The following is a 26,251-nucleotide window of genomic DNA, read 5'->3' as shown; positions in this document are numbered from 1 at the left end:
TTTAGCCTTTTCCTTTCATTCTTTTCTGATATTACTCCTACTGTCTTCTTCTGTTTCTTCATTTATATTATTTAATTTTCTTTTTTTATTTCGGTTGTAATTTATTCATTTTGTTACTTATCATTGCATTTGTTTCCTTTGTTTATTTCCCTTATATTTGTCTCTCCCTTTTCTCTCTCTTTCCCCTTCTCATTTTGTCTGTCTGTTTCTAGAATCCCGTGGAGATAAACTTCGTGATCCTGTGGAAGATGTTTCAGCCCGTGCTCTTTGCCCTCATCGGCACAGAGATTGACCTGTTCGTGCTGGACCCCACCGTTGTGGGTCTCGGCATGGCTTCCGTGCTCGGATCGTTAGCGGTCAGTAAACTCCTCATTTCTCACAGCATAGTTAAACTCTGCAGTTAAGCAACTAAATAATACTAGCTCTGTATTTTGTCATTGTAGATACGCATCTTGGTTTCTGTAGTGGTCGTATCTGGAGAGAATCTCAATTGGAAGGAGAAGATCTTCATTTCCTTCGCCTGGTTTCCAAAGGCAACCGTGCAGGTACGTATGAACAGCACGAGAAATACTCGCATATCTTCTACCATACTACTGCTTTCTCCATGCCATCACCTCATAATTCCTAGCCCAGCGAAGCCCAATCTCTTCTCTTAAGAGCTAATGACGTCATAGAGTCGCTTTGCCCCCACCTCCGTCGTTTGGAGGCATGACAGTGCATGAACCACTTCCCCTTCGATCAGTCAATTAGTAACGGCTGATTGCAATCAATTTCTACCATAAATGTCGCTCTGTTAGAAAAATATGTAACAATTATGAAGAAACTATACGACACTTTCGAGTCCAAATTTCGAGACTTGAAAAACAATAGAGGCGAAAATTAGTCCTTTTAACAAATCATTTAAATTTGCTTGCAAAAAAGCCTCCGCATGATGTAGTTAATTTGCTGAATTCTACAGCCGTGAAATATTCTCAGGAAGAAGGTTGGGACTTGCTTAAATCTTTGTCCAGTGAAACATTTCCCAAATTGTGAAAGTTTGCTGAAAATTTAATGACAATCTTTGGGTCTACATATATCTCTGAACAGATGTTTCGAAAATGAATCAAATAAAAAGCCAGTGTCGTAATAGAGTAGGGCACGATCATTTGGTCTACCTTTTAAGACTCTGTTGTTCATCCTTTTCCGCGAAAATATTGATGAACTAGTTAGAAGTAAACAGTACAAAAAGGTCACCAACAGAGAAGGTGTTCAAGAAGCTTATTTGACTTTCTTTCCATCAGAAAATAATGGCAGTAACATTAACTGAAGCCGCCACTGTAACAAAGCGACAGTAGAGAAGTTTGTGACGTCATGAATACATGAATGCATAATAGCTCCGCAAAGAGTATGTGGAGGTAAATCTGCCATCCCCTCTTTCGCTTAATGTTGGACATCGCTGTTCTAGCCTCAAAATATAATACCTGTGTTTGCCAACGTGTATTCTAGGCATGTAGTTCATGCACCTTCATTTCCTATACTTTAACGTTTACTATGTGTATCATTACATCCGATGTTCAAGTTCTAGACCTATTATTTGTTCCTGTTAGTCAACTGTCCGAAGACAGGTTAGAACCTCACAAGTGACACTAATAAGGCATCACACATGATAATGGTATAAGGTTACCAGTTCGTTTCCTCCTCCCTTAAATACATCGCTGACTAGATAGGGCTACATATTAAACTAATCAGACTTCAGATGTATACAAACAATAAAGATGAATTTTTAGTAACGATAAAATTGTCATTTGCATTGAATTATGTACGAAGAAGGGGCGCTTCGTATCTTAACCCTACGAAACGTAAATGAACCCTTTCTGAATTAGAGGACTCCAAGGACAATCATCGGTTAGCTATTCTTTGCCCTCGTGTGACAGCAGAAGCATTTCACAAGCAGAGTAATACAGGACACACAACATAAAGAGCAGTCACGATAACTCATTAATTTTCACTGTGCCCGGAGCTGAACAGTTTCGAAGATAAAATGGTGCAGTCGAGTAAGGACCCGTTCACACGGTACGGGCATTTATTCGAATCGATTTCTTGCGATCAGCAGTATACACACGGTTCTATTTTTTCCCCTATGTAACATAAAATTTCATTATGCACGAAAAAATATATATAAACCGTGTGTACAGTGCTGCCGCAAGAAATCGATTCGAATAAATGCCAGTTTCGAGAAATTCCTGTACCGGCCCTAAGCTTACACTAGTTTGAAAATGGAATATAATTGCTAGTGTAGGGGACTTTCTCGTAGCCATAAATTGCATAACGACTCTGGAGACAGCTTATACCTATAATGTTTTCCAGATGTTTTGGAAAAAATCGATAACAGCTGTTTGACCTTCAATTTAGTGGCGTTCTTGAAGCTTCGCACACACAAGCTGGCTTTCATTATACTGTATAGCAATTGCGCTTTGAACGATTTTTATGTTACAAGAAAATTGTAGTAGGCTGAGAAAAAGAACTGTTTATTAATGTTATCTCAGTTAATAACAACTGAATACATAATTCAGATATTACAATAAAATATGTAGGCTATTATTATTCAGGCCTATAATAAGTGTACATACAATAAATGTCGATAATTTGCATTAGGCACTGAACTGCATATAGTGTGAAGTGCAGAGTAGTTTTTGAATAGTTTGACAAGCGTAACTGAAGATGAAGTGTTAAAATGAATGACGAAACTCAACTAGGGTATTCTGGATATTGGCCAGTCAGGAAGCGTAAACGGGAGAGGTTTCCATATGGTGATCAAACACAGGTTGTAAATATGTATAAGGCTCTGTTGAAAGATAAGTCTGTTATTCTGTAGTTATTACAGATGCAGTTTCAAAAGTTTGTTCAACTTTGGGTATAGGAAATAGGAGCTTGTATAACCTCCTGAATTCTGAGAATATAGTTTACATTTTTTTACTTGATTATTTAACGACGCTGTATCAACTACGAGGTTATTTAGCGTCGATGGAATTGGTGATAGCGAGATGATATTTGGCGAGATGAGGCCGAGAATTCGCCATAGATTACCTGACGTTTGCCTTACGGTTGGGGAAAACCTCGGAAAAAACCCAACCGGTAATCAGCCCTAGCGAGAATCGAACCCGCGCCCGAGCGCAACTACGGATCGGCAGGCAAGCGCCTTAAGCGACCGAATTACGCCGTGGCTAATATAGGATATTATACCATACTTCAAACACGATTATGATGTAAGATGTATGTACAGAGACCCGAAGTATAGTATAATATACCTGCATTTGTGCCCTAACTGTAACATACAGAATTTTTTCATAATTTTTCCTCATGTCAGTGACGTTTTTTTTTTTGACGTGTAGAGTTACATTGAACTTTAAAAAGAAAATAACAAATGACTCAGGAGGATAGGATATTAAAGGAATATCGATCTGTGGGCCAAGTCAAATATAAAAAAAACATAACAAAAACTATATTAAATACAAATCATGGTTTTACAAAGGCTGCGACTAGGAGCAAAGTACATGCATTTTATTTACGTAACGAAAGTTCAACATTGGACATAGTTCTCTCAGTAGTTAACTAACATAAGATAATTTAATAGAACTACTCTGTACAGGCCCCATATTCATTCATTCATTCATTCATTCATTCATTCATTCATTCATTCATTCATTCAAAGTGTTCTGCTCAAGGGCAGGTCTTTCACTGCAAATTCAGCATTGTCCGAGCTTTCCTATTTTCCGCCTTTCTCTTAGTCTCCGCCTACTATCCAGGTTTCGTACTTTTGTAATGTTGTCTATCATCTGATATTTTCTTCTGTCTCGAACTTTTCTTCCATTCACCATTCCTTGCAGTGAATCTTTCAGTAAGCAGTTTCTTCTTAGTAGTCGACTTGGTTGGCGAGTTGGTATAGCGCTGGCCTTCTATGCCCAAGGTTGCGGGTTCGATCCCGGGCCAGGTCGATGGCATTTAAGTGTGCTTAAATGCGACAGGCTCATGTCAGTAGATTTATTGACATGTAAAAAAACTCCTGCGGGACAAAATTCCGGCACATCCGGCGACGCTGATATAACCTCTGCAGTTGCGAGCGTCGTTAAATAAAACATAACATTTAACATCATCTTAGTAACTCGCCAATTCATTTTCTCTTTCTGATCAGTTTCAGCATCATTCTTCCTGCAAGCACTCTTTCTAGCGCAACTTCGTTTCTTATCTGTCGGTTTCACACCCTCCATTCTTCTCCATATCCAAATTTCAGATGCTTTTAGGGTTTCTCTTCACTTCGTCGTAACGTGCATGTTTCTGCCTCATACAGTGCACACTCCACACAAATCACTTCACTAGTCTCTTCCTTGGCTGTTTTTCCAAAGATACGCAGAAGATGCTCCTTTTTCTAATAAAAGCTTCCTTGGCCATTGTTATCCTTTTTTGACTTCCTGACAGCAGCTCATGTTTTACTACTTGTAACCAGGCAGCGCATTTCTGTTCCCAAACGTACAGCGAATCGAGTAGTTTCTTCTGATACATTCATTACGTCACATGGATGCATAAGCAGGGTAGTAGAATTGCAAGCAGGTACGCATGGAGTCATTAAATTAACAATAATGTAATGTATTTTAAATATGCCCTTGTAACGTCATATAACGTAGAAAGAACATTATCTTAGTTTAGACAAATTTTATGTGACGTCCGTAAAAGATATGCATTTCATAACCTCAGAATGTATGTTTTCGTTCACTGCAACGGAATAGGTTTTGATAAATTAATTATTTGTCTATATTGTGTAAAATGTAAATATTGTTAATTTGTATACTGATTTTCTTTATTATTATTTTGTACCTGTAACGTCATGTGACATAGGAAGAACATTTTCTTAGCTTAAACAAATTTTTACTGGCAGTTATAGTAAAAGATATGAATTACATAAGTTCAGAATATAAGTTTTTATTCACCGTAACGGAGTTGATCTCGTTAAATGAAGTAATTGTATATATTACATATAGAGTATTAACAGTTAATGTGTATCATGTTTAATAATATGTTCTATAATTTGTATTGCATTCAGTATTATCATCGATCTAATTACATTTCCTTTCATATGTAGCATTAGTATTTTGTACGGCGCTAGTTTTGCAGTGTTAGTGGGTTTATATCGTTAAAAAGTAGCTGGACAGACCATTTTAATTCAGTAGTAATGCCACTTATAGTTGTTATGCTCCATTACTATTACGTACCGAACTAGGTTATACCTTTCGTAGCGAGCTGACGTAAGCATTTAAGGTCCAGGATATATTAACCGATAACTTTCCTAAACTTGTTTGGGAACGAAAATGCGCTGCCTGCTTATAACACAGTCCAAGTATTTGAAGCTGAGCACTTGATCTACTGCCTCATTTCTAATGCGAAAGATTACATTGTATTATTCTTCCTCATCTTATTATCACTCCTCTGATGTTCTGAAAATCCGTATACATACTGGTTTCAAATAGGATAAAAGAAAGAAAAGCAATTGCCTATTATACTTTGACCAAAACTACTTCAGACTTGACAGCTTACGGAGAAGGAGGAGCAGTGTTGTCATGTTGCCCATCTTTCGTGTAAGCGAGCGCGCTGCCGATAGAGTGCAGTAATGAACGACTGACATGAACACATACACTTCTAACCAATTTGTTTAACACTAGGCATTAAAATTTGTGTACATTATTATTTTTATTAGTCTATTATTATTATTATTATTATTATTATTATTATTATTATTATTATTATTATTTTTCTATTGTTATTGTTATTAGTAGTAGTAGTATTCTTCAATGTAATACCGTTAAGGTACGGTCACTCGTCGCTACTTTGGCTGCGCAACTTTTGTACTGCAGCTGCAAAAGTTGCGTGTCGTGTTCACACGTAAGCAAAAAATAGCGCGCTGCACGCTACTTTTCGTGCTGCGCAACCCGAGTGCAGCAAAAGTTGCAACTGGAGGTTGCGAGTCTGTTCACACACAAGGCGCTACTTTTGCAGCCGCAGTCATGGTGCAGGTTTCCATCTCCGTGTTGACTTCTCAATATACATTTTGTGGTTATGTTCGCTTTATTAATAAACTCATGCGAAAGTTTACTTATCTATTATTTGCTTTTCTGACCTAACTAGTATTCATAAATTGGCATTATTTTGACTATAAAGCTTTTAAAAACGCCTATATACTTAAATGATAACCGACAGCATATTCACGTAATCAATGTTGGCAACCCTCCTGTTTGAAACTGCGCTACAGAAAATTTAAAAAGTGAATTATATCGTCAGGAAATATGCTCATACTGTGTTGTACATTTAATAACTGTTACAAATAATTTATTTTCATCACATTCAACATTAAAATATATCCAAACAATAAAAATATCATTGGCACATTTGGGTGGCAACACTGGTCGCAACCGCAGCAAAAGTTTCAACAAAACCGATATCAAAAATGCTGCGACTGCAACCCTGAGAACCCTGTTCACACGTCGCTACTTTTAAGCTGCGCACAGCATCAAGAAGTAGCGAGCAGCAGGTTCGGCAGCCGCTACTTTTCGGGTTGCACCGTTGTTCACACGTCGCAGTACGAGAGTTGCGCAGTTTTTTGTACTGCATCGCTGCAAAAGTAGCGACGTGTGATCGTACCTTTAGAAAGGCGTTGAAAAATTGTAAAGCGTAAACATATTTATGATTAAAAATCTAAACGGCCTTTTTCTTTTCCAATATCGGTAACAGTGCTTTTATTAATTTTAACACAAGCAGCAGTTCTCATTACGACTTGCCACACCTGTGAAGTAACGGTCAGCGCGTCTGGCCGCGAAACCAGGTGGCCCGGGTTCGAATCCCGGTCGGGACAAGTTACCTGGTTGAGGTTTTTTCCGGGGTTTTCCCTCAACCCAATACGAGCAAATGCTGGGTAACTTTCGGTGCTGGACCCCGGACTCATTTCACCGGCATTATCATCTTCATTTCATTTAGACGCTAAATAACCTAGATGTTGATATAGCGTCGTAAAATAACCCAATAAAAAAAGAGGCCCTCCATTATCTTTTTCCCTCACAAAATACTCTCTTACATTACACACCATCTCTCGCGCTTGATTATTTAACGGGGTATCTTGTCCAATATTCGTTGTTCTCTGCCTGCCTTTTCTTCCTTCCGACATTGCACAAGTCACCTGTTTAGAAAATCTCGCAGACACTAGAAACGCACACTAGTCACACATTCCACCAATGACAATGAAGATAATACGTTTAATATAATTTAAATGCAATAATAATAATAATAATAATAATAATAATAATAATAATAATAATAATAATACTAAAACAATAATACAACTAAATAATATTTTTAATTCACACAAAGCACGCGCCAACCAGTCAACTCAAAGTCATTCCGGGCACTATATTTACCACTACGCCATGGTATTCACGTACAACTTGTAAACATAGACACGACAAGACCGTCCCGTTACCAGGTTACGCGTCTTTCGTGATTGGTTGTCATGGTAACATGCTAAAGTCGCCATTTGTCAGGTCAGAAGTAGTTTTGTACAGACCATAGACCGAACGATAATATTTTCATGTGGCGTCGCAGGTATCATCGAAATGTTAGGTTTTAGATAGCTGTGTCTTTGTTCACAACACATGTGCATAACTCATGTCTGTAAACAGGCCGCCATCGGCCCGGTGGCGCTGGACACTGCACGGCGCTTCTCTTCATTGGAGGGTGAGCACTATGGCCACAACGTGCTGATGATCGCCGTGCTGTCCATCCTGCTCACGGCACCAATCGGCGCCATCCTCATCACAATGCTGGGACCCAGGCTGCTGCACAGGGACGAGAAGGACGCTACCGAGCGCCAGCCCATGCAGGACTCGTAACCACGACAAAGTGACGCGTGGAGGTTTGTTAGTCGAGTGAGGAGCTCACTTTCAGAGATTCACAACTTCCGAAATGTGCTGTGAGTCTTCCCTCTCTTGTTTGGGAGGTGTTTGTTCGTAAGTTCTTTCCACGGAATTCTGGAACACGAATAAACAGCACTTAATGGATCAACAGTTCGTGAGGAGCTAATTCAGATATTCGTCAGCGTTCACGTGATGTGAAAGCGGGCAGGATCCCGAGCACAACTGACTTGATGCACTCGTGCTGGTGAGGTATTATCTATCTCATGGCCGGAAGATGTTTCAATGTCGCTCTTCTGCCTCATGTCGATTGCAGAGTCGTATCTCTATCTTCCATTATTCCTATTTCTGTTGGCTCAGTTAACAGAGGAAAGCAGACGTGTTCCTGCAACAAACAGTTTGTTGTGTTACTTGAAACTACTCGAAAAAATGTTCTGCTTATCGTCGTTGTTCCTGCAATAACTCCTATGTGCAAAATATACAATTTTTCAGTAGGAAGAAAAAACACATTTATTCATCCTATGGCAGCCGTACATAGGAGATTGTGAATTCTTACATTTTCGTAAGAGATTTTATTATTTGCTGTATCACTATTCAAGTTATTTAATAGAGCAAAAATATGAAAATCGATAAATATGTCACATAGGAGTTATTGCAGGAACAACAGCGTTATAATATAAAGATAACAAGCCTATTGTTCACTGAGTCTTAGTTGGAAATCGAAGTAAAATTTTTACTACTACTACATAATGGTGAATTGTTATTTATAAACTTCAGATGCTAATTTCATTGTGGCATAAATTAAACATTGTCATATAATCATCGTCGTCGTAGTCATCAACATCATCATCATCATCATCATCATCATCATCATCATCATCATCATCATCATCATCATCATGCGTAGCTGGCGAGTCAACGCACCAATGCATATATACTCGACCATATAATGTAATACGGACTTCATATCGTACCGATTACTAGACCTGAGTGAAATATAAGAGAAGGTAGTTAAAGTTGCTCAAATTGTATTATATTCTCTGACCAGTCATCCTTAGATTAAAAGGGTAACCGATTCTTATGCATACTGTAGATCTTATATCAAGATAACTTCAGATGAGTTTCGAGTGCTGTAAGATTTAAGTGCGTTTTGTCTATTACTATTATTTAAATAAAAAATATTCATTTTGTAATTTAAGATTGTATTTCACCATAAATTCAAGCTGTAAATGTCAGCCATTTCTTATGTATGTTTGCTTGAAGATTATGTAATCATAATCCGTGAAAAATAATGCTTCTTCTTCATCATAATCTTATTCTTCTTTTTTTTACTACTACACTTCAAGATGTATACATTTTCCTGTTCACCTTTTTTAGGACTTCGACGTAAACATGCGTTTTATTTTTTATCAGTGAAGGAATTATCAGCACCGGACGACTGAGGTTTTCTGTCAGGAGATCCTTCATTGTCTTAAGGAGTTGGGTACAGCTTACAGCAGTAAAATTTTGGAAATATTCAACATTTTTTCCTCCATTACAGTGTCTTGTACAATAATGAAAATTATTATGTGTAAAATATTGTTCTTCTGCTATATGAAAAAAATATTTTTGCGATTAATAAAAAATATTTTTTTCAAAATTCAAAATGGTGGCAGTTCACTGTGCAGTGATGAAGCGTTTCTCCCATAACTTAAAAACTATCCAACATTCTGTGATGAAATTTTGTGTGTATTTATGCATATCATATCTACAATATGATGCAAAATCTCTTGTCTACCTTTGATATATTGTCTGGTAAAAAATAAATTCTTAAAAAAATGGTCGAATATCAGTATTTTCTTCTAACACAAAATAAAAAAAATATATATTATTTATTAAGGAATGTAGCTGAAAGAATGTAGAAGAAGCACGAGTTTCAGCAATAAAATAAAAGAGAGAGAACATGAAAAAGTTAAAAAGTTTATGGGTTATGAGGGAAACGCTTCATCACTGCACAGTAAACTGCCACCATTTTGAATTTTGAAAAAAAAATGTAAATACTTTTTTTTTAATCGTAAAACTATTTTTTTTAATATATCAGGAGAACAGTGTTTTACACATACCAATTTTCATTGTTGTACAAAATACAGTAACGGAGGAAAACATGTTGAATATTTTCAAAAATTTTACTGCTGTAAGCTGTACCTAACCCCTTAAATGCAAATGATAAAGAACTAAACTAAAATGTCTTAATATGATTAAAACTATACTATTCTAATAATAAAAATATATTGTATTTTATTGTGTGTTTCTAGTTCTCTTTCTTGTCATATTTCTATGTTGGCTTTTACGTAACGAAAACATAATCTTTATATAACATTGTTCACAATATACATCCATGAAGTGGTTCATAATGAGTTAATGACGAAATACGTTACCAGCTTTAATAAAATTTGACTTTTATCGACAGTTAATATGAAGTTTAATAAAAATGCCTTACCTTGGTGTGTTCATTTTCAATATATTTACTGTATTTCATGTAGACCAATATACCTAATATTCCTTTGTGTGTTTCGAGCGTCTGTAGAATTAAAAATTCAAAACGTTATTATCAATATCACAGCATAGTGGATCTCATCCATGAACCTGAAGTCGAAGAAAGACAATCTCATGAATTTCTTGCACTTTATTTACTTCATTTCTGTCGTACCTGAAGCATGAAGTATTGAGAGAGAGGAGGTTTTGTAAGAGCAATGAATTTTGTGTAGTATGTTGTAATAGAACAACCAATAAATATCTGCAGTGCATAACACGCTCATGTGTTGAATATTTTACTTTGTAATGTACACTAACGTTCAAAGATATCTGACCTACGATTTTTTCATCGTGTAAGCGAACTTATTAACCACGGGATAAGTCAGAATCAAAGATATAAAAAAAAAATTGACAAGCTTTGAAAGAGTTCCGGTAGTTCTCAATAGAGAACACTATTACTGGGGCTAATAAAAAGTGTCGGGCAAAAGTGATGATGTAGATTAAGCAAAAATTATTCTCATAATTGACATTATCAGCGGTTTGCAGCTGAATCTAAACTTGTTTTACAATCAGTAGAGTTCGAGTAGTATGAAAAATTGAATTCTATAATGCGAGTACATTTATGTACGACTGGCACCACTGACTATTATCTTCACCATCTATTCATAGAAGTAATAACTTAAGACGCCACACTTAGACAAACAAATCGATCACTATCGATTAATAGGTTCAGATATCTATTAACATCAGTGTACATGCGATTCTGTAACTTCTGCGGTATCATGAGATTAGAAATGACAATCTATGGTGGAGGAAGACCAGTTTAAATAGCGAATTTAAGGACCTAATTGTTATTTTCATAACCTGAAGCGGTATTCTTGAACTGTGTTAACTATGTAACCAGAAAGTCCTGCTTCTTGTAAAAGTCTGAACATTGCTTCGCAATTATCATACAAATGGGAAATGAAAGGAATAAATTACCCAAGTAATGTATGTGGCGACTGGGAAAATGACGATGACGATAATGATAAATTCACAAAATTGATTAGACACTAAATGAATTCGGTTTAACGTGAAACGTTTATGCGCTTGGGATTCCAAAATATGGTCACACTTTTAGTACGGTGACGTCATCCAAGCGAACTACGTCATGCAAGCGATACTATTCGTACACAAGCAGGCTGATTAATAAATGCGGGGAGTATGAAGACACATTTAATTTAATATAGTCTAATTTTAAAGAACATAATTGACGTAATAATTAATGAAATCAGTTCTCTGTAACGACATACCATTGTTGTTATTATTATTATTATTATTATTATTATTATTATTATTATTATTATTATTATTATTATCATCATCATCATCACCATCTTTATTAAAATTTCAAACACATCATAGGCGTCATATTGATATGTGAATCTTTTCGACCATTAATTTTGCTTTCTTGCTTCGAGACTAGGCCTCATGAAATGAGAAAGCAATTATGAAGTAATTAACGAGAAGACTCCACCTTATTAAATTTAAGTATCAAGACAAAAATAGATAAACGTTTCATGCAATTAAAGGGATTCCAGGAATCCCCTGTCAGCCATCGGAGTAGCTCAGTCGGCTGAGGCGCTTGCCTGCCGGTTAGGAATTGCGGTCGGGCGTGGGTTCTATCCCCGCTTGAATTGATTATCTGGTTGGGTTTCTTCGAGGTTTTCCCCAACCGTAAGGCAATATCAGGTAATTTAGTGGAAATTCTCAGCTTCTTCTAGCCAAATATCATCTCGCTATCACCAATGCCATCGACGCTAAATAACCTAGTAGTTGATACAGCGTCGTTAAAAGTCAACTAAAGAAAAAAAGAATCTCCTGTCACTTCCTATCTTGAATTGAAATATATAGGTCATTCTTTACTTTATAAATAATACATATTTTTGAAGGGTAAGTTGTATGCTGTTCCTTGGTTTTTAACATTCTCCGCGCATTACAAATGTAACATCACGTATTCGTCATTCTGGTGCGTTACAACATAATCTAGATGTTTCGGTTTTTTCTTTAAATTAAACAGAACTTTCGCACAACGCAACTTGGTGAACAAAAATATAGGAAATATATCAATACCGTGGACAAAATGTAGGACTGCCCTGCAGACATCACAGGATAAGTACAGGGCACAGAACAAATATCCACGCCGGGTATCTAATCACGGATAGCTAATTTTAGAAGCGGATACGCTATCCATTAGTTGTAAAGAAATAAAATAGTTTAAAAAGAGAGATCCTAAGCCATTCTAACTTTTCTCTACGACTAAATATGACATGGGTTTAAATCTCGCTTGTGTTGAATAATTGATTACTTTTTTTTCCTATTGGATATTGTTCCTCTAAGATGAATGTCAGAATCTTCCTGGAATTTTCATCTAAAAATATTATGTTATTATCGATTCTATAAGCGCCAAATAACTATGTAGTTGGTGCAAATTCGTTAAAAGGGGCCGTATTCGTAGACATTCTTAGCGCGGGCTTCCGTTGGATGATCAGCGAACTAACGTTTTTCGTATTCATAAACCAGTGTTAGCGATATGATATGATATGAATCCTGTACAAGTAATCAGTCGATAGCTGGGGCTAGTTTCGCACGCTCGTAGCGCAGGCTAGCGAAATGTCTATGCATAGCACCCATACAAATTAATATGTATTGCAGAAAATGTGCTGTAGTCTCGACTCATTTGTCCAGAAAAGTAAAATTTTGTTAGAAAAGTACAGTTAATCTTTGTATCATGCTTCATTTCCACGTAACAACTACTGTAGTTTAAGCTGATTTTGAAATGTAAATTTTGTGCAACATTTGTTTGAAGTTTTTATTTAGATGCATAATTGTGATGGTAATTATTAATTAAAATACAAGTAGTATTTTAATGATTAGCATAGCTGGCGTGAAACGAGCTGGCCCAGATTTAAATCCTGCTTGGGACAAGGCATCTGCTTTTCCCTCAACCAATTGAAGCAGAATTGCTGGGTAACTTTCGGCGTTGGACCTCGGATTCATTTCGCCATCATTAATTCACATATCATCATCATCATCATCATCATCATCATCATCCAAATCATAGCCAGGGTTAAGTTCACGGTGCGACGTGCTGTATTTGTACAAGACCGAGACCGTTCGGCTACCATAACATTCACAGAACAGGAGTGGTAAGTACAATAAGCTTCAGGTTGTAGTGTAAGCCTTCAGGTCCCTCATCCGTACAAGATAAAAAAACAGGACAAGCGCAAGAGCACTTGTTCCTTTGGTATGGGCCATTGTGTTGCCTCTAAGAACAATAATAATAATAATAATAATAATAATAATAATAATAATAATAATAATAATAATAATAACAATAATAACAGGAATAGTAAATACATGAAAATTATTATTTTAGGATTTTTCTGTTCTGAAATTTAGACTTTACGAAATATTACCTTTAAAAATGTAAGAAAGCTAAATAAAGTTTTAGGAAAACTGATGAGCATTAGGAATTTCTTTTATAATACTGTATATTGTTCGGAAATGCTTTATAAAAACACCGCTATTTAAAAAAATCCCTAAGACCACTCCGTTACGCGCAATTCTCTCATATTCAGGTAATTATATTACTTACTTACTTACTTACTTACAAATGGTTTTTAAGGAACCCGAAGGTTCATTGCCGCCCTTACATAAGCCCGCCATCGGTCCCTATCCTGTGCAAGATTAATCCAGTTTCTATCATCATATCCCACCTCCCTCAAGTCCATTTTAATATTATCCTCCCATCTACGTCTCGGCCTCCCCAAAGGTCTTTTTCCCTCCGGTCTCCCAACTAACACTCTATATGCATTTCTTGATTCGCCCATACGTGCTACATGCCCTGCCCATCTGCAAATAATTTTTACAGCACGAAGTAGTGACTTAATTACACATTCATTGGATCGTTTTCTAGTATCAGAAATAGATTACAGTCACTATTACACTTCTACTACGTCATATTACTTTTGACCAATAAAATAGTACGAAAGGATGTTTAAACCAATCATGGCTGCTTATCGCTACAATTTTGTCACTTTCCTAGCATTTGTTTATTTTCATCACTTCGTTCTTAATCACTTCCCCAGCATTTGTTTCTTTGTTTGCCAACATTTTAAACTGCAAATTCTTTACGGTACTACAAAATATGCTTTGCGATCTTAATTTGTTTCCGCATAGATAGTCGACTCAATATGGCGGCTTCGTTCAAACGTTTTGGTGAAGCTAACATTAGTGAAATAGAATTTAAAAAAGTTAATTAATATCTATTTTATTGTATTAGAGTACTTTATTTCTTCTAATCTTCATATACTTTCTCATGTTTATATCACCTCCCTACCATTTGTTTCTTTGTTTGCCAACATTTCAAACTGCAAATTGTTTACGGTACTATAAAATATGCTTTGCGATGTCATTTGCTTACTATATAGATAGTCAAATGAAAATGGCGGCTCCGTTGAAACGTTTTGGTGAAGCTAACATTAGTGAAATAGAATTTTAGTAAATCAATTAATATATATTTTTTTTTTTATTGTATTACACTATTTTATTTCTTCTAATCGTGTAATAGTCAAATCCCACTCGAGTTTTGTTTTCACTAGATAAATCTAAACTTCTAGTGAGATTAAATAATCCGTGGCGCTACAGCCCATAAAAGGGCTCATACCGACCAGCCGGCTGCTGGTCTCACGTCCACATGCGAAGCAGAGGTGGGCGATCATCCAACAAGAATGGAGGTATCGTGTGGTTAGCACGATGATCCCCCCAGCCGTTATAGCTGGCTTTCGCAACCGGATTTTGATATCTATCGTAGATCCGGAAGTGTATCACGATACTGGGTGGGCACCGGCCCATACACTGGCCGAAATTTCATGAGAAAATTTCTTCCCCCATGAGATCTCGAATCAGCGCGCAATTCGTAACGCGAGTCCTAGGCAGGATTCCTTAGACCACGATGCCACGGCGCGGGACTCTAGTGAGTTTACTGTTGAAAAACTCATCTACAGAGTAGAAGGGATTAATTAAAAGCCAATTATAAAATCTAATTTTGAAACTATTCGTTGGTAACTTAGAATATTGACAAAGAAGATTATTATACAGGGTGTTTAAAAAATACGGGGCATAATTTCAGGTATGTATTTCCCACATGTAGACAATCAAAATAGTTCATTACAACATGTGTCCGGAAATGCTTCATTTCCGAGTTATGGCCTTCACAACATTGAAATTCACCGGAACGTTTTTCTTTCCGCAGGTCGTTGTCATTACAGAATATGTTCAAAATGTCCACCTCCTGCTTGAATACAGACCTCACATCGATGTCTCATTGACCTGCGAACACGATCCCAAACTCCAGGAATATTGCGTATGTCCTCAGAACATGCCACAATTCGATTCCGAAGGGATTCCAAATCAGGCACCGGAGACGAATAAACCAATGATTTTAAATGGCCCCACAAGTAGAAATCGAGAGGGTTCAGATCAGGTGAGCGTGGAGGCCAAGCAATTGGGCCACCTCTACCTATCCATCGATCAGGAAACCTTCGATCCAAGTACCGGCGAGCCGTACGACTGAAGTGTGCAGGAGCGCCATCATGCAAGAAGTGAATGTGTTGACGATTGATCAGAGGAGTGTCTTCTAAAACATGAGGTATGGTGTTTTCCAGGAAGTTTGTGTACGCCTGCCCCGTAAGTCTGTTTACAAGTACACGGGGTCCAACTAATCGATCACCAATGATAGCGGCCCACATGTTGAGGGAGAACCGCACCTGGTAATGAGATGGAACAGTTGCACGTGGGTTTTCATACGCCCATACATGCTGATTGTGGAAATTTGTTATGCCATCTCATGTGAACTGTGCTTCATCTGTAAATAATACTGAGGCAGGAAAGTTCGGATTTACACCACACTGCTGCAAGAACCACTGACAGAACCTAACTCGTGCAGGGTAATCTGCTGTTGACAGGGCCTGTACACGTTGCAAATGATAAGGATACAATTGATACTCTTTCAACAGTCTCCAGACAGTCGTATGAGGAACACTGACTTGCAACGCTACCCTTCGTGTGCTGATATACGGAGTCATGTTCACAGCCTCCAGAATCTCCTCCTCTACTTCTGGAGTTGTAGATCTTGGTCGTCCCCTTCCCAAACCAGGAGAGTTAAATTTTCCATACTCGCACAGACGGTAATGGAGACGTACAAATGTCTTCCGATCTGGACATTGTCGCTGTGTGTACCTCTCCTAGTACAAACGACGAGCCAGCGCAGCATTGTCGTCCGCCTTACCGTACATGAAGTGTATCTCTGCCAGTTCTTGATTTGAATACATATCGCACAGTCTAACGCCTACACAACACTGAATGTAACCTTCGCCTCGGAATGAACTGTCAGAGTGCCCTCTTAATGTCTCCTTTGACGGCAACGACCTGCGGAAAGAAAAACGTTCCGGTGAATTTCAATGTTGTGAAGGCCATAACTCGGAAATAAAGCATTTCCGGACACATGTTGTAATTAACTATTTTGATTGTCTACATGTGGGAAATACATACCTGAAATTATGCCCCGTATTTTTTAAACAGCCTGTATAATTATTTCATCTCCATGGCAGAAAAGTTTGTACTAGTCTTATGAAATATAGAGTATCAAATATTAATTTGTTCACTATTTCTAATTTCATGATAATGTATTTTGGTTACTAGTGAGTAAATGTCTATATTATGTCGAGTGTTATGTAATAGTATTTTCTTGATTAAGCAAAAAAACCATTAGATTCAAACCATAAAACCATCTGTGGTAGAATATCGTTGGTTATAGCATGTAATTCATTCAGAGGAGAGCTAGAACATAACAAAGTAGTGTCATCAGCATATACAATGTTACAGCTTTAATGAATTCAGGAAGGTCATTAATTGCTATTAAGAATAGTAATGGACCAAGAATAGATCAGTACAATATTCATTAAAGATGCCTAAATATCTCCTCGAGGGAAAAAAGAGGACACCAACATAACTTAAAATCTTCAAAGTTATTCTCAGCAATTCTTGAAATAAAAAATAATTGCTTTGTCAATAATTATCATGCATTTTATTATTATATACATATGCACACACCACGGATTCGTGACACGAAAAGCGGAAGATTTAGCAATTCGGCAACCACGGATTCTCAATTTGTGAACTAAACAGATGGTCAGGCTCAAGGGGAGGAGGTGGTTCGGGATGAGAACAGGTTCATGGGAGGAAATGATTATAGACAAGGAAGCGGAATCAAGCAGTTTCGTTCATATATTTCCCGGGTTTTCAGATCCGTTTGTCGTATAGTAGCAGTGAAAAGAAGGGTAAGTGTGTGACCTTGGCAACGATAAATGCTTGTGGACGATTATAGTAACATTACACTAATCAGACTTCAGATGTATACAAACAATTCTTCCTTGACATAATCGTCAAGTGAGATGTACTGCCTGATAATAGATTTACATAATTATTATCAGCCAGAACCTACCACATGGTTATAATGCTTATTAATTTATTAACTAAAGAGATAAACAAAATATTACCGTAGACATCTATTACATGACAATGAGAAGACATTGATAAAAATTGTATGAACTTCTTAAAGTTTTGGTATGGTAGTCGCCCGTGGCGGAGTGGTTAGCCTCTTTGCCTTCCAGCGTGGTGGCCCAGTTCGATCCCACTCGTCACGAAAGAATTTGTGGTAGACAGATTTTCTCGGGGTTCTCCCGTTTCCCCTCACTGTTATAGGCCTAATCATTATTTTACCATACTCCATAATCATCCTCACTCTGCGAGGTCCCTAGCTCGGCCACCGGAACAAATAAAAACTGGCTAACAGTGGCACATATTGTGTTTAATAAGGACAATTATTAAAGTTTTTGTATGCTGCACCACACTCACAAACATATAAAATAATGCCGATATTAGAAAACAATCCACCGAGATAATATATAGGGTGTAAGGGGTATAAGTGCTGTCCTTTTCACAGTCGTCGGGGACGGTCTACAGGATCAAAAAATGTTCATACGACATAGGGTCAAAACTTGATTGTTTTCCCAGAAAAAAATATTTATTTTGTAATTTTATTTGCGTTATACTGCTTATATCGTTATTGAAGATACGAAAACAATTAAATCCGTAGGAATACCTAGCAAAGAGTTAATATTAGTTTAAATAAATATTTGTGTGTTCTATTACGTTTTCATGAAATTAAATAAAAATATATGCTTAAATTTGTTAATACAAGTATCTTGGCGTGTGAGACGTGGCAACGTTCAGCAGGCAGTACTCTGCACAGACGTAAGTACGAGTCAGCTGACTTCAAGCCAAGCTCTCTGTCCATAGCTATACTGCCGAGCGGATGCCAGTTCAGTATAGGGTATTCGATAAACAACTTACAATGTCATTCAAGTTTAGGAATATCATATATTATTAATTTATGGAGAAAGTCGTCGTAATTCAAGTGAGGCAAGAAGGATGTGCCGTCAATGTTTTCTTCAAAGAAGGTTACCTAATCGGCGAACTTTTGTAGCATTTTCTCAACGATTATTAGAAACTAGAAGTCTCTTACCCCGTTTCGAAAATCACACAACCAGAAATGTGTTTGAAAATGATACTGCTTTACGGAAGCGGGAGAGATTAAAATATTGCATTAGAAAAAATAGTTCGTATGATTTTGTGCAGAAAATCATCATTGTTTACTTTTTAGACATACAATAAAAAATGGAGCAATATTGTTACATAAAATGTAAATTTACCATAATGTTCTATTAATGTGATTGAAAGTTTGTATTTGCTGCTCGTTTTATGTAAACAACAGTATTGTCATGGTCGCTCCTGTATTAGAATAGAGCATCTGTTTTGTACCGGTATATCTGTATCCGCTTGAGCTGTACTGTGTACTTGTAAACCCCCTACTCCCCGCATGAGCTGTACTGTGTAGGCCTACTTTTAAACTCCCTCCTCCCCGCTTGAGCTGTACTGTGTACTTCTAAACCCCTTCCTCCCCATCCAGCGAAGTTGAAAAACGTCTATTATTGTAAACTTCAATAATTAATTAAATATTGCAATTAGAAAAAAATTGTGAGGACATCTTTTCTTCCTTATGACATGAATAATCATCAGTTAAAATAATGGCACTTATACCCCTTACACCTTGTATATAAAAAGGAGAGACGCATATTGAACTTAGGGGATTACAAAGGGAACAAGTACGAAATACCCCAGGAGTGTTCTTATAAGCGCATGACGTCATGTCTTCGAATTGATTGATAAGTGCTACGGCGACTTCTTCTTAACAAAAAACCGTCAAGTACGGAATTAAAATAGTTTCATTAAAATATAGACCGGCGCAAAACAGTATTACAGTCGGTCTAAGTTTGCTTATTCTCGAGATGACTTGAGCTCCCTCACCTCTCCAATCGGTCCGTGCATTATTCGTTATAATCACATGGTGGATATGCAATGTGTGGAGGCTTGCCATGTTTAATTGGTGACACATTGCCATTTATTTTATTCCGAACCTCACAGGTTTCTTTCATCGTGAAACAAGACCTCGTAAACGTATTAAAAACGAAAGAAATGAGAGTTTAAAACATATTAAATAAATAAAATCATATTTTTTCCTTTTTTTTTAGCATAAATCGTAACTTTGGAACATTATTACAATTAAATGCTTACTTGCTTTGTAACTTTGGTCGGAAGAGTCAAATAACTTATCACTTAGTAGGCCTAACTATATCGGGAAAGCATAGAAATAATATGATCCTTTACTCTTCAAATGCTTGAAACGGTCTCTCCTCTTGTATCGCTATACACTGCCGTATAAGTTTCTGTATAGAAGATAACAACCAAATGATACAAGAATGCTTTCTAGAATGAAGAGCAGATCCAATACAATCTTGGAGTGAGCTGTGCTTAGCCTCCATGTTGTGCTGAACTCAGTTTTTGTGCTCGCACACTGATAGGTCCTGCAGTTAGTGTGTGTAGTTGAGCACGTTAGACGGACTTTACATCACTGCTGCATTGGAGAGGGTGAGTTCAAGAAATTCAATAATTTGTTTAATATTCTTTTTTCCATTTGAGTTAATTTCACACAAGATTTAAACTATACTAAATAAAGAATACCTTCTGTAGGCTTACATACCTGCTACTCAAATCCAAGGTTAGAGTATGGCAAATACTGTATCTATAAGATATTTGGTGGTAAAGAGAATGTGGCCAAGTTTTCTCCGATATTTCAGTTCCTCGTAACATTTTTTACTTTGTTTTTAGTAATGTTATAATCGCATCGCGTCTGCGTCACTTGTAGTTTTAAACATGTTGTTATTCTCGCAAAGCCAGGAGAAAACTTCTAATTCAGTGTAAAACATTCACAACTGTTTATATCAGGTTATTTTGGTTCGCGTGTTAGTGGCGAGGAGAGCCATCTTGGGAATATAAAGGAAAGAGTTGTTTAATTTAAATATAATCTCTCTTTCTCATTTCTTCGCTTTTCTGCATTTCTCTCTCATCTCATATCTTCTCTCTCAATATTTCTGTTCCTGTAATCAGAAAGTACATTTGCATACAACCTATAAGTTCCTTAAGTAAGGTAGACGTGAACCATAAAACCATGAACCTTTATATCTTAGATCGATACCTTTACGTACAGATACAGAAACAAAATCTGGGTCACCTGAATTTTCCAAGTTTCAATTATAACATGCTTAGTGCTTATTGAGCATGCGCAGTACCTAGCCTATGTTATAACTCGAATTTGGAAAATTCAGGTGGCCCAAATTTTGTTTCTGGATCTGTACTACACTCTTGTAACAGATGGATGTAAAATTTAAAATCTTTCTGACAAATTGTCTTTGTCTTGGCCACCCCAATTGCCCCTCCCAGTTTGAATATTGAACTCTATAATTTCCCGTAGGAAACTAGTAGTAAACATATTTTCGGTCTCTTATGTGGATAGTTTTCTGTTTATTCTCAGTTTTACTTCTGGTTAGGTTTGATTTTTTCAGGCTATTTTAGTTCATTTACGTGTACGTATATAACTCTTTATATTGTGTTTTTCTTACCAGCGACACAGTAAAATTAATTTTCCTTTGAATTTTTCTGTTCTGTCATCGGTTTGGCGTAAAAATTTTGTTTCAATGCTGCTAATATTAATATACTATCACAACTAGTTGTAATGCAATTTACTTTTGTCATACATATATACATACATGCATACATACATACATACATACAATCATACTGTATACATACATACAATCATACATACATGCTGTACATACATACATATATACTGTACATATATACATACGCTACGCACGCACACACACACACACACACACACACACACACACACACACACCCACCCACCCACACCTTAAATGAGAACTTGTATGCTTTGCACAACCAATAGTCTTTGAAAAACGCGGAACCTATGAAATACATATAACGATTTGTAATAAGATTTGAAACCGTTTTGTACCATATGATTTTTATTCTTCCAACAGTGTAATGAAAGTAATGTAAATTTTGTATGAAACATTCTAAAGAGAAGCATGTATTATTACGCCAAGTAAATGGAGCATGCTGTAAATAAATCTTTATAGAAATAATACATACATACATACATACATACATACATACATACATACATACATACATACATACATACATACATACATACATACATACATACATACATACATACATACATACATACATACATCCTCTACGAATGCCAAGTGATATCAAGTGAAAGAGAGAAACTAGTGAATAATACGATGAAAGAGTAATGGAACGGAGAAAAAATTCTCTCCGGCGCCGGGACTTGAACCCGGGTTTTCAGCTCTACGTGCTGATCGTATGATGACGCAGAATATCTGCATGGAAATATCATATGTACTTCGGTACATTAAAATAATATATAAAATAATATATAGTGAATAGTGTTCTAAAACAGGAAAACTGGCCAGTATCGAAAAATAGATTAATAAATAACTATAGAAACAGTTTCATACAATTTATAAATTCAATAGACTTTGAGAAACTAAATCATGTATAGATAACGAAAGGACATGTTAGGCTAGACTAAGTATTTAATAATTATTTTTAGTTAAATGTTTAGATAGGCATGTAGTGTTACCCACGAGTAACGGAGCATGCCGATTATGTGTACTAAATTTAAAAAAAATACATACATACATACATACATACATACATACATACATACATACATACATACATACATACATACATACATACATACATACATACATACACCATATTCATATAGAGGCCTGCATTCCAATAAGAACAACCGATCGCTGGTCATGACTAGAGAGAGCATTTGGTGTACGTAAACCGTTGAGTTAACTGCTACATGCACTACATCGCAATGTATTAGGGAGCAAGGAAGGGAGGGGGTGAACGTCATCGTGTCGCTACAATAACGACGACTGGAGTACAGTTCCTGCAGCAAATTATCTTTACTATTCAGTAATTTCACTTCATAATATTAAATAACCTATTGTTTATATTGTATATTTAATTACAACATATATAGTGCTGTGTTACATGATATTAATGTAGCTACATAAGAACAATATATTGTATACAAATACAACAACATAGAAAACATAGTATTTTACTTTGTACTACTTTGCTCTTCTTCACGACTGCATTTGTTACAGTGCACGACATTATACTTCATTAAGCTTTTCTGCTTTCATTTCGTCAGACCACAATAATCGCATTGATTTTTCAAAAAGAGCTGCAATGGTAACATGATTTACTTTCTCTAGCTCTTCGAATGTCAATAGAAACTTTTTGCCCACACCTTCAATTTGAAGTACTCCAACAATAACATTAGCAACAGATCTGTTTGCAATATTTGTCGTTTCGTCTATAGATATCCACAATTTTTCTTCTTTTAAGGTTTCTCTAATTTCACGTAAGACATCTTCATAACATTTTGCTAAATAACCGGTACCCAGAATAAATTGTTGGGGTAGTGTTCTACCTGTATATTTTTGCAAAAATGATCTGACACATGGGTGTACCAGTTTTTTAAATGGAATATTTGCCCTAACGAACATGTGGCACAAGTCTTGGTAAAAATCACATTCCACATTTGAACTCGTGGGATTAGCTTCGACTTTTTTTCGAATTCAACAACTTAAAGCATTCCTAGTGTCTTTTAGAGTTGTAGTGTTTTTGTACATGGTGTCTCTTGTTCCCCAGTAGATCGACTCTACATACCATGCATGTAAGTTTTTCACCATCTGTGGGAAAGTGCTGAGATCCGAACTCCTCAACAAATTGCTGCAATTGTACATGCCGAGGCTTCTTTTCTTTCGGCATAACGTAAACTATGTTTTAATGCAAAGGCAAACAAATGCTTTGCATTTACGGTAAACACAAATAGAACTAATTAGGACTGCGATAGGAAAAAAGTGAATACAGGAAATAGTGTAGAAGGACAAATAAAGTAGAATATGCAGAAAACGGGAAATTCAAATACGCCTGGAAATGCATAGGTACTGAAAACTATCTAAGACAGCACGTGTAACATCAGACAGCTCTGCGCGTACAAGGACTGTACCTTGTAGGTAAGACCCCTTCCCCCACCTCGTGACGTAATCAAAGCTCTCGGTATAGTAAACTTGTGTCCACTGATAACGTACCCCATCTGCTCTCTTTGGTCATGACAGTACGCGCGGTCGGTCGCTGCATACTATACACAGCAGGCTGGCTGTCGTGTATATTGACTCCGCATGAAATCATGGCTGGATAGTTGGATGGAAAGAATTTTTCGGTCACTAATACTAACATAGATAGTAAAGTCCATAGATGCAACAAATGTCAATTTGGGGTCATAGTTTGCTTCATTGATATATTCCACCCCACATAAAAGCACATAGATTCAGTGTTCTGGGTGTTGCTAAATGCAGGATCAATGTTAGTCATAACGAACTACCTTTAAAGACATTCTCATGAAGGAGGTACTGGCAAACATATTTGATTTATGTGCGCCATAAATTTGTTCTCTATCTTTCAATGCTCGCTACTATTGGAAACTTCATTGCTGCTTTTGAAACTCCCCCTTATCAGTGACACAAACGTTGTGTCCCTTATGTTAATGGATTTTTAATTCCAATACAATGCGGCTGTTTTATTCATAATATATCAAGTCTCGCGGTATATAATACTTGGGAATTTCATAAAAAGCCACGTGTTGTGTTTACTGAACATTTTACCGTTGATATCTCCTCACTGGGTTTATTTCCGTTCGCAAGGAATATCATAAAATAAATTCTTATTGCGGAACACGTTGAAAACGATCTTACATAACCTGCAAACTGTTCCGCTATTAGTTGAGAAAGGAAATCTTGTTCACATATTCGTAACTTACTGCTTTCGTGTTTATGGATAGAATTTTAGCTAGACAGATCGATGTTTACTCTTCACTTACATATCTTATACATATCACGAAGTTTCATGGCCTTCTGCCGTTCAAAATGACAGGAGATGTTGGTGGCCGTCAAGTAGCGAAATCTAAGATGTTTAAATTCTACAGTTTTCTTCTCCTAGTTACTTTACTCACATTCAATGGTTTGATAATCCATCATCACTTGGAGACAGAAAATGAGAAAATTTTTGCACTTCTTGTCCAAGACTGTATTTACACTTTCGGTACAATAACGTCAATGTTGTCTTCCGTCTTTTGTTTCCTGACTGCTGACAAGACCTTTGAAGTAATTAATAATTTGGCAACCCTTGATAAGCTAGAAATTGATATGACTAACCTGTACAGAAAAACTCGTATTTTCGTTGCCCTTCAAGTTTTCGTCTTGCTTTCACTTTCTTTCTGTAGTATGTTTATCTATGCCACATTTGTTCCACTTAACGCCATAGGTTTTATCTATCTTTTTTCAGCTTATTTCGATGTAACGACCATCTTAAATGTGGACATTCTGTTCATGAACTTGGTTTTCTTACTGAAACAGAGATTTCGTACAATTTCTCTCGTTTTGTCAGGCAATCCTTCGGTCAGCAATGCCACAGTACAGCGTTCGAACTTGGAATTGGTGGTGTGGTTAAAGAGGTACCACGGCAGCCTGTGTAATGTGTGTGACCAGGTGATCGCAGCACAAGGTTATCAGCTGTTGTGTTCCTTGATGTACAAGTTTCTAGTCCTGGTCATGCATGTGTTCTACGGCGTTCGACGAGTTCTGGAGTTGGGGTGGTATCCCCACGCTGTTCATCTGGACGCTACCATCTGCTTTTTATTCCTGCTTTGTGTTGTACCACTGTGTCTCATCGTGTGGATCTGCACCTCCACTGCTAACGAGGTGAGTCTGCAATAAATACGATTGCTTAGTATTGGAAGTCAAGATAATACAGCATGCAGTCTAAATCGCCTAACAAAAGCGTAGTACCTGAATATAGAGATTTAGCGTAGCTTAACTTCAGTAGTATGATAAAATTTATTAAAGTTAAGGAATATGTACTTACTCATACATTTGCAAAATTGTAAATGTAATTAAGTGAATTAATTTTTTATTTTATTGGGTTATTTTACGACGCTGTATCAACATCTAGGTTATTTAGCGTCTGAATGAAATGTAGGTGATAATGCCGGTGAAATGAGTCCGGGGTTCAGCACCGAAAGTTACCCAGCATTTGCACGTAATGGGTTGAGGGAAAACCCCGGAAAAAGCCTCAACCAGGTAACTTGCCCCGACCGG

The 26,251-nt window shown here is 36.8% G+C and overlaps 1 protein-coding gene across 6 annotated transcripts in view; it reads left to right on the top strand.

Annotated features, from left to right (window-relative positions):
* Positions 1–10,728, top strand: part of LOC138696353 (sodium/hydrogen exchanger 9B2-like) — a 53,002-nt gene extending 42,274 nt beyond the window's left edge. For all 6 annotated transcript variants that reach the window (XM_069821176.1, XM_069821173.1, XM_069821177.1 and 3 more), the window contains exons 9-11: positions 213–356; positions 444–545; positions 7,701–10,728. In XM_069821176.1, the coding sequence (XP_069677277.1) occupies positions 213–356; positions 444–545; positions 7,701–7,910 (456 nt within the window). In that variant the 3' untranslated portion in view covers positions 7,911–10,728. The remainder of the gene's footprint in view (positions 1–212; positions 357–443; positions 546–7,700) is intronic.
* The last annotated feature ends 15,523 nt before the right edge of the window (positions 10,729–26,251 follow it).

The sequence above is a fragment of the Periplaneta americana genome, chromosome 3 (genome assembly GCF_040183065.1).
Source record: "Periplaneta americana isolate PAMFEO1 chromosome 3, P.americana_PAMFEO1_priV1, whole genome shotgun sequence".
Taxonomy (NCBI): domain Eukaryota; kingdom Metazoa; phylum Arthropoda; class Insecta; order Blattodea; family Blattidae; genus Periplaneta; species Periplaneta americana.
This window is presented reverse-complemented; position numbering and strand designations above follow the sequence as displayed.